This window comes from Haliaeetus albicilla, chromosome 4 (genome assembly GCF_947461875.1).
Source record: "Haliaeetus albicilla chromosome 4, bHalAlb1.1, whole genome shotgun sequence".
NCBI lineage: Eukaryota > Metazoa > Chordata > Aves > Accipitriformes > Accipitridae > Haliaeetus > Haliaeetus albicilla.
Window position 1 is genome coordinate 35,842,803 of NC_091486.1, and position 9,814 is coordinate 35,852,616.

The window sequence follows — 9,814 nt, forward strand, 5'->3', positions numbered from 1 at the left end:
AGCACTGTTTGCAATGCATCTCTAAAGTATTTTTTCCCTGCCTGCTAACAGTAATCCCCTGGGATTTTCTTTTAAATAGCACAAACTTTCCAGTCAAAAAACCTGGTAGAAGCTTAAAGCAAGTTTAGAGAGAGGTCTGTCCTGATTCATAGTACAAGTACACAGTTGGTATATATTTAAGAATGACAGTGCTGTCTTTCAGTACTGCTGCCCACAATACTTGGAAATATATCCTTTCAGTATGCGAAGACATATCCTCTACGAAGCACCCAGATAAATCAGTTCACCCTTGGCTGTAACTAAACGCTGTCTAGTGACTTGTGATCGACAGGGCTTTACCCTCTGACAGCCAGATTCATTGTTGGGACAGCAACCAATCGTCGGGTTTGACGACATGAGCCTAATCAAAGTTGGAGTATAAAAAGCCCCCTTGGAATATATAAGGTACACCAGTGTGGCAAGCTGTCTCTCAGATTGCATTTGCTTTCACGGATCTGTTTAGCACTGAAAGGGAAAGGGGGAGGGAAAAAAAAAAAAGGGAAAAGCGCTGCACTGAATGTGAGATCATGCAAAAGCTAGCAATCTCTGTTTATATTTACCTGTTCATGCTGATTTCAGTTGATCCAGTGGCTCTTGATGACAGTAGTCAGCCCACAGAGAACGCCGAAAAAGATGGACTGTGCAATGCTTGTACATGGAGACAGAATACAAAATCTTCCAGAATAGAAGCCATAAAAATTCAAATCCTCAGCAAACTGCGCCTGGAACAAGCTCCTAACATTAGCAGGGATGTTATTAAACAACTTTTACCCAAAGCTCCTCCACTACAGGAACTGATCGATCAGTATGACGTCCAGAGAGACGACAGTAGCGATGGCTCTTTGGAAGACGATGACTATCACGCCACCACCGAAACGATTATCACAATGCCTACGGAGTGTAAGTAACCCTGCTGCTTTTGCCTCCCACCGCTCCTCCGAGAGAGTTGTCTCCCTGCGGTAGAGCCACGCAACTCCTCCTCGGGCTCTCCCAACAAGCTGCTGGCTGAAGTCTGCTAGAGGGAGGGAGGAGAGCATTATTTCTAAAGAATTTGAGCCAGGTTCAGATGACCGTGTTGCGATCCTTTGTTTTACTGTTCGGTTTTCGGCTCCTCATAACGTGTATGCCCTGTAGCACTTCGGATTTGCCCATTCCCTCAGAAAGCAAAGGGAGATCTGCAGTTTAGTTGACTTCGTTATCTGCAGTACTCAGGGCGTTTCCTGTCACAAATACAAAGTACAAGTGCAGATAACGAGAGAACTACATTTTTCTGAGGGATGCTGCGCTGGCCAGTGGTTTTAGGAGCAATAGAAATCAGCAGAAATACAGCTTAGAGCACCAGACCTACCTAACTGCGACATGTTAGAGCAAGTGCAAGTATAGAGTTAAATTCTTGCTTCTTTGCTGATCCCATAAACTAGCACCACCCACCTCTGAGTGAAAACTATGTATTTAAAGCAAATATGTGTGTAACAGATTTAAATGTTAAAATGTCCAGGCTATAGCAATCAGCTCCAGTAGTCGTGCCAAGGAAGAATGAAGGCATTTACTGAATGAGCAGATTCTGAGTTATCTTCTGAGTGCTAAACATCTGCTATGGCTCCTATCAAGTATCTTTTGCATGGCTAATACTATAGTATCTTATGTTCTTCATCAGCTAAAGTATTTGGCTATGGCAGCTGTTTTTTTAAATAACACTTACGAATATGATGTCAAAAAGGAAAAAGATGACAGGACATATAAGGCATGTTAGCAGTTAAAATACACATACTAGAATAATGTATCAGCTGCTCTAGCAAGCTAAAAATGTACACATCGATGAAAAAGCAACTTTATCTGTAAAATTTTTTAACTTATAAATCAATAAGATGTGTACTTAACAGCAATATATTACTGCAGCCTTATGACAAAGTTGAGGTCTGCCAGCAGCTTTATTCCAGCCTATCATGCCCAAGGCTTTATAACTATTTTTAATTAAACCGTTATATAACTACAATGACTAAAGAAAAGTCATTGTACTTCATTGATCTGAGTTCATTTCCTACTTCTTATAAAAAGCCCTTGAACTATTTTAAATGCACTAGAGACAGGTATCTTAAGTGGGGAGATTTATGAATGTCAAAGCCCTGCACCACTTAAGATTAGTATTACCCATTTTATCCTGGCATGGAAAGATATTGCTATGACTAGGTATGACAGCTGCATCGTAGGCTACAGGAAGAAGGAACGCAGCGCTGCACATGACTTTCCTATAATATTGTTCAAATGAAAACGAAATGATCCTTAGATTAACACTCTTTTAATGATTTGTTTTTCCACTGAGAAGAGAAATGAAAGTGTTCATGTAGTTTGCCCATGGCCGCCTCCGTTCATACGATGTGTAGCACACTAAGGCTATTTAATAAATTAGAAGTAGCTGGATCACCACATACATGTTGAGCCAGCTTATGCAAAGTTGCTGTTCTGCATGCTTTATGAAGGTCCTTGGGAGGTGACTAGCAGAAGCAAGTTGGTAGTAGTCCCTGTGAAGTGGAATAGGCTGTGCCCTCTCCCCAGGTAGTTTTTTTTGGGAAAGAGGCTATTTTGCAGCTGTACAGGTCAGCCCACAGCACTGGTACGACTGGTCAGAGCCCTGAACACGCTGAGAACCGCAAAGGTCCTCCACAGTGTGTGTTTCTCGTGATTGCCTATCATTTCCGAGTTTCAGCCTGAGTACACCTCTGCATCCATTAAATTTGCTGTAGAGCGTAAACCACAGAAAATGAATTAAGTTAAATCCACTTTGTTACTGATACTGTTTATAACATATTGTAAGACTTCCTACACGGTCTGGAAAAAAAAAAAAAATCGGGTTTATATATGCATATTTCTTCTTGTTCCCTGTTCAGTAATCTGTTCTTTCCATTCATTTATAGCTGATTTTCTTGTACAAGTGGAGGGAAAACCAAAATGTTGCTTCTTTAAGTTTAGCTCTAAAATACAATATAACAAAGTAGTAAAGGCACAATTGTGGATATACTTGAGGCAAGTCCAAAAACCTACAACAGTGTTTGTGCAGATCCTGAGACTTATTAAACCCATGAAAGACGGTACAAGATATACTGGAATTCGATCTTTGAAACTTGACATGAACCCAGGCACTGGTATTTGGCAGAGTATTGATGTGAAGACAGTGATGCAAAATTGGCTCAAACAGCCTGAATCCAATTTAGGCATCGAAATAAAAGCTTTTGATGAGAATGGACAAGATCTTGCTGTAACTTTCCCAGGACCAGGTGAAGATGGATTGGTAAGTTTATTTAGAAAAATCCCATTTAAATATCTTGCATTATATTGGGAAGCATTTAAGTTGTGTTTTAAGGATAAAATGGAAGTATTGTTTAGGGAATGGAAGATAAGAGTTCTGTATAGCCAATTCTTTCTTTCTTTGCTCTCTGATCATGTTAAAATCAATAGCATTCCTGTGCCTCCATTTCCCTATGTGAAAAATTGAGAGAAATTGCGGTACTTCAGTAAGATGTTGAGAGGCATTAACTGGAAAATGTTTTGGTAATTACTGATGGATGGAACTATCAAAAGTAACGTTGTTTTCAAATTTGAGAGCAAATACTGTATAATAAGCAGTAAAGCTAAAAAGAATAGCTGGGTTATTTCATCGATAGGAAAGCTGCCTGTGATAGTGCTTAGAAAGTTTTTTGCATTCAAACCATGAGGGAGTTTCTCCCTATTCTGTATGCATATATTTTTCATTAACAACAGCAATAATTATCTATGTTTATGAATGTGAGAACAGATCTTCTTCATAATGTTGTGTACCTTTCAGTATGTGATAGAGTGCATCATTCCGCCTATTAGAAATGTTTGAATAGAGAAATTCTGCTTGATACAATAAATGGGTCATAACAATGAGAAAGGGCATAAAATAACTACCTGGTTTCTTTCTGTAAGTATAGATAAACAAATTAAATCTGAAGTGTACCAGTTAAACTGCAGCATTTTCCTCGCTATTTGTTTCTGCAAATCACTAATCATCCACAACTTCTAAAAACTCCTGAACCTATCACAGCTGAAACAATCACAACCAAGAATTCCCTCCTTTTGAATAAAGAATATAATTTTACTTTTACCGCTATGCAGTAGATCAATCTGTTTATGTAGGTATGCAACGTTTAACCTCATTTAAGTATAATGCAGTTACAAGAACTTAAAGGAAAAATGCTGGGATATCTTTAATTGTAGATCCATTACACAAGTGGATCTCCCATGCTTGGAACTGGTCAGCTGGATATCATGATAAGGAATGTCCTCACCACTTCCAGCCATTCAAATACCCAGCCCTGCGTTTTCACACATGCGGATAACCCATGGTTATCATCATCTGTAAAAACAAACCGGTTCAACAGCAGCGCAGGGTTGGATGCATGGCTGATAACAGGAGAGGAAATTTCTCTTCTCTTCCCTCCAGCTCCTCTCCAGCAGCTCCCAGTACAGGGATGCTCCTCTCACCAAGCCCCTCCCCATATCCTTTACTTTTGGGAGGAGCGTCTCCAGCAGCTGGACAACTTGCAGCTGTAAAGGCGGGTATCTGGGAAGGCACAAACCTGCCTAACAATGTTAGCTGGGCTGTTATTTACTCCTAAGGAACCTCTTCCTTCATGGGACAGCCCGGTCAGTGCCAAACCGACACACGGGGCTGAAATCAGTGCGTGGAAGGGAGGAAACATTGGGAGCTTTTTCAAACTCGTGATTGTAAAGGTTGCAATTTCTTTCTATTCTCAGTTGGTGACTGTGGAAACACACCTTCAGTAGGAGGCACATGGCTCGGAGGCCTGCCAAAAGTACATTCCTGGCCACAGGGCTCTTTCAGGAGTCAAAATATTAGCTGCCCCTCCAAATTCAGTATGGCAAATTCAGCCCTCTGGCAGAGGCTGAATTTGGCCGTGCAGTACAAGTAACCTGTCCCAGCAGGTGAAGCATTCATTTCTACTGCCACTGCAGTCATTCAAGAGCAATAGCAATTACAGAGTGAATTTTGTCCTCCTTGGTCTGGACAAGAAGCCTTCCTTGATATCCAGAAAGCCTGAACTGAACAGGATTTTAATGGAGGGAATTTCAGAAAGACTCACAAAAAGGAGACCAACACCAGTTGGTCCTGCCCTTTAAAAGTTTTTTGAGTTCTTCTATGGCAAAAAAGTAGCTCTTATTATCACTTTTAAAACAAACAAACCCCACAGCAAAAGTAAAAAAGTAAAAAAGTAAAAAAGTAAAAAAAAGTAAAAAAAGCATCCTCAAGATTTCTCAAATGTTCTTTTAGCAGTTAACAGAAATGATGCTAGCACCGAGATGATGGTGATTTCAGGAAATGCTGGTCCTCTGTGTGAAACAGAGGAATAATCCTTGAGCAGACCTCAAACGTAGTGGAGATTTGGAGGACAGAGTTCTCCAAAGGGTGTAACTTCAGAAACGCCTGCAAATATTATTTGAAAATACTGACTTGATACAATACATCAATGTCTGAAATATTATATATTTGCATGCTTTTACTGAACTTAGGCTTACGTCAGTAATGCTTCTGATTCCTTCTCCTCTCCTCACAGAACCCATTTTTAGAGGTCAGAGTTACAGACACACCGAAACGGTCCCGCAGAGATTTTGGCCTCGACTGTGATGAGCACTCGACAGAATCCCGGTGTTGTCGCTACCCGCTGACAGTGGATTTTGAAGCTTTTGGATGGGACTGGATTATCGCACCTAAAAGATACAAAGCCAATTACTGCTCTGGAGAATGCGAATTTGTATTTTTACAAAAATACCCGCACACTCACCTCGTACACCAAGCAAACCCCAGAGGTTCGGCAGGCCCTTGCTGCACGCCCACCAAGATGTCCCCCATAAACATGCTGTACTTCAACGGGAAAGAACAAATAATATACGGCAAGATACCGGCCATGGTTGTAGATCGCTGCGGGTGCTCATGAGATCATTGTGAGATCCACTGCTTTGTAAATTGTGGAAGCTACCAAAAAAAAAAAGTTATAGCCCCTCACCAGTCTTTGAAACTGTGAAGTTACGTACGCTAGGCATTGCCGACATCCTACATGCTGTATGATAGGCTATCATACAGATTTAGTGCAGCACCAGCTACAGAACGTGAACTAAAGGACGATATAGTTATCTAACGGCTGGCTTTGAGCCAGTGAAACAGAAAAGCTACAATCAAAATCACCGGATTTAACACATGAAGTTCTTACATTGCGAGGGAATCAATATTCAGTCATTCAGATACAAAGTTATACGCAGGTTTCAATACATGTTGGTAATCAAAAGCAAGCTCCTTCTCATCTGAGGACGGAAGGAGCGGGCTTTTAAGTCCATTTCTTCACAGCTTCACTTAATATTGTATTTACAGGAAAATATATACTGGTCAACATATACACTGCTACACAATACCACCAGAATCATCCTTAAACACTTGAATATATAGTGCAGAATTGTGAAATGTACCAGATGAAATTCCACATAAATGGACAAATCCTGAAATTAGGGATGGCATAGTGTATTTAGCGTGTTTCCATTCCTTTCTCTCATTAGTATGTTAGTAATCAATGGCAATGGTGCTACGTAAGCAGGCTGAGTAAATAGAAAGATAGTTATCTAAGTGAAAGAATTTAGACTAATAACGCATTTGCCCTATCCTCAGGTACACTATTCAACATTCGCAAGAAATAGGTATTTTTTAAATGAAAGGGAATAGTTTTCTAGACATGGTAAAACAAAAGGCAGCAGACAAGTCTTAATGTTCAAATTGTAATCCCACATTATAACCTGCCTTTGCAACATTACCGTTTGCACTATGATAAACCAATGCAAATAGTTGGTTGCTACAGATATTGTTTAAAAAACCACTTTGATATAACTGACTTGTGTAATATGTATGCATCAATATTTTGTAAATAAATGTTTATTTTTTAATCACTGTTGGTATATGTTCATCACAGGAAAGAATGACTTTAACCTGTAATTTAGTTTAATAAACAAAACCCAATATTCTCGTTGTAATATAATTTCCTGGATTTTAACACAAATGACATGTAGGAACAATGCAACAAAGTAAACCATATGTTGAGAATTATACTACATTTTATATGTTTTTTACATTGGTATGGGCCATCTGTGATAAATGATGGGTGTTGACATGTTTATAAGGTTCTTTGGGTTACTGTTTTTATGGTCATTTTGATCCACAACTGAATTTCCATACTTTGAATGTTATGTCCATAAATAATGATAATACCACAAAAGATTGCTATTAAATGCATTTTATTATATTTAAAAATTTGCAGCAAAGTATTATCTTTATTTGAGTAAACATAGTACATGGATTTCCACACGAATTCTGTACATTTTCCTTAGGCTAAAAAATTGTTAATTGAAATTAAAAATTCTATTTACTATAAGTCCATTTCATTTCACATGTGAAATACATTTGATAAAACAGGTGTTTGTTAAGACAACGAAATCATTGTTAAAATATCTTCATGTTAGTATGATACACATTTTTGTTATATTCAGGAATTCAGTTTCCTTTGTGTAAAACCACCCTAAAATTGCAAAAATGCTTGATTTTCTTTCCCTCCCCCTTTTATACATTTTCTGCCTAAGTGGTAAATATTTTGTATTGAGTTTTCTACTTTTTTTTTATTTGTATGTAAGGACATTAAAATTTAAAGTTTGAGTGATGAGGTTTGAAACTTAAAAGCAAACAGATTTTCTACAATTTCTTTTGAATGATTAGGAGTTCTGCTAAAGCTGTGTCCGAGCATCAAGCAGATGTTCAACTTCTCCTGATGGAGCTCATCCGAGCAGGTCTCTGGGGCCCTTAAATACACTTTCAATTTAGTTTCCCACAAAACACAACCAGAGCAAATAAAAGATAATTTAAAAACACTTAGAATATGGAGTCTTGCTGAAGCCACAAGAAGTAAAAGTACAACGCAATTCCTTCTCGGCCAAAACCCAAGCTTACAGAATTAAGGGAGAAATCCTAGGTTTGTTGAAGTTAATAGCAAAACTTCTGCTAGTTTTAAGGGAGACCAGCTTTTTGCCCTTCAGTTTTTAACTCGTGACATTCAGGCACCAGGCAGTCCGTGCTCATTTGAACTACCAATAGTATCTCTCTGCATGAGGCATACCAAAAGCCCCATAAACTGTTCCGAGACTTCAAACTTCCACTGTATACCAGGTAGTTAGACCTTCACTAGCTTTATTTGGGTCAGTTCATATAACAACAGCCACAGAGATGTGGCAGCATGGATTCTGGAGCTGAGAGCAAACAGAATGTATTCCCAGGCTGCACTGAAGTCCTGATACAACACCTGCATGACTATTTTTACTCATGATAGCTAAACTAAAGCTAATGCAAATTCAGTTACCCCCACATAAGTGACATCATTGGCTACCTAGTAATAACTGTATCTGCACAAATGCAGTGCACAAGTGATGGAATTTTTTTTTTTGCTGGTATCAGTGAAAAGAAAAATTAACCAAAATTGAGAAAAGAAATAATATGAGTTCCCAAAAGCATCTACTCCAACCAGCGTTCCATCTGGATGTTCAGATAAATTTTATTCCATGGAAATTTTATGCAGTATGCATCCTTCATATCTTGCCAAGCTTGAAATTGTCGTACAGCAGTCCTGGCTCCCATGTTTTTAGTATTGACCTCACATACAAGGGGCTAGTCAAGGAACATGCACTGTGCTTTGGTCTTGTTGAGTCTAGCTGCTGAATGATTCATAATGAATGTGTTTATTGACAATCAATTTGAGATGTCAAGCATTCATTCAGTTCTTACGGTTACGTCCTTCTATTTCCAAGGGTCAGGTCCTAGAGACTTCAGCAGCATCCGTAAGTGCTTTGTATGTCAAGAACTCAAAACTCACTGTTAAGCTGGGTACCCAGAAAGCCAGAAATATGAAACAAGTGATAATTTCTGAGAAACAAACAGCCTCATTTCCTTGCCTGACATCTTAAGAACCCTATAGGAATGACGCAGGTAGAATCCAGCTTTCCAAGGCAGCGTTCACGTGCCCCAAGATGCGTGTGCACACCTGTGACGGGGCAGTCCCCCGTCTCAATTTTGCATTAGCTCTTCCTCCTGGCCCTACTGCCCAGCTCCTCCCCTCCCAACACAAGCCAGCCCTTTGCCAGTGCTATTCTATCCCTGCCTCTCACCCAGTTCCACCGTTCCAGTTACACCGTGGTTCAAGTAGCGCTTCCCCTCCCGTTTTTGCCAGCGCCTCCCAGCCCAGCCCAGCCCAGCCCAGGTCCATCCCCATCTCACAGCACGCTCCGCGCTCTGCCCCACGTTCCCCTCCGCAGGGGGAACAGCCCCCACCGCAGTATTGCCCCCCTGCCCCTTAGCCAGATCCAACGCATCCTGCTTCTGTGGAACTCTGTGGCTTGTGGGGGAAAGCTTCCAATATGCTCGAATGGAGCCTTTGGGGAATTTAACAGCTGACACAGAAGTCATCACCACTAAGCATATGTGAACTGCAATTTTTCATAGATGTACTGTTTTGCTAAATATGAGCAGATTTCAAAGGAACAACTAAAGGCCAAATCCATTCATAGCTTTAGGTAGCTTTTCCTCAATTCTGTAGAGTCTGCTTGGTTTTTATGGTTGTTCATTGGTGTTTCGGGTTTTTTTGTAGGGTTTTTGGGGTGGTTTCTTTTTTAATCAGGGAGATTATTGAGTTGACTCATTCTTGGATGC

General features: G+C 39.9%; 1 protein-coding gene across 2 annotated transcripts; it reads left to right on the forward strand.

The window, feature by feature from the left end:
- The first annotated feature begins 476 nt into the window (after positions 1–476).
- Positions 477–7,375, forward strand: MSTN (myostatin). 2 transcript variants are annotated; one of them, XM_069781901.1, is made up of 3 exons: positions 477–939; positions 3,087–3,328; positions 5,637–7,375. In XM_069781901.1, the coding sequence occupies exons 1-3, from the start codon at positions 567–569 to the stop codon at positions 6,015–6,017; spliced, it is 996 nt and encodes a 331-aa protein (XP_069638002.1). In that variant the 5' UTR covers positions 477–566; the 3' UTR covers positions 6,018–7,375. The 2 variants fall into 2 exon arrangements, with proteins under 2 accessions (XP_069638002.1, XP_009915599.1); XM_009917297.2 differs by having other exon boundaries at positions 478–939; positions 2,955–3,328.
- Positions 7,376–9,814: the final 2,439 nt, after the last annotated feature.

Excerpts from the sequence above, each read along its gene's own strand:
- MSTN (XM_009917297.2), top strand. The coding sequence starts at position 567 with ATGCAAAAGCTAGCAATCTCTGTTTATATTTACCTGTTCATGCTGATT. Across the intron at positions 940-2,954 it reads TATCACAATGCCTACGGAGT|CTGATTTTCTTGTACAAGTG; the intron begins GTAAGTAACCCT and ends ATTCATTTATAG. Across the intron at positions 3,329-5,636 it reads GACCAGGTGAAGATGGATTG|AACCCATTTTTAGAGGTCAG; the intron begins GTAAGTTTATTT and ends CTCTCCTCACAG.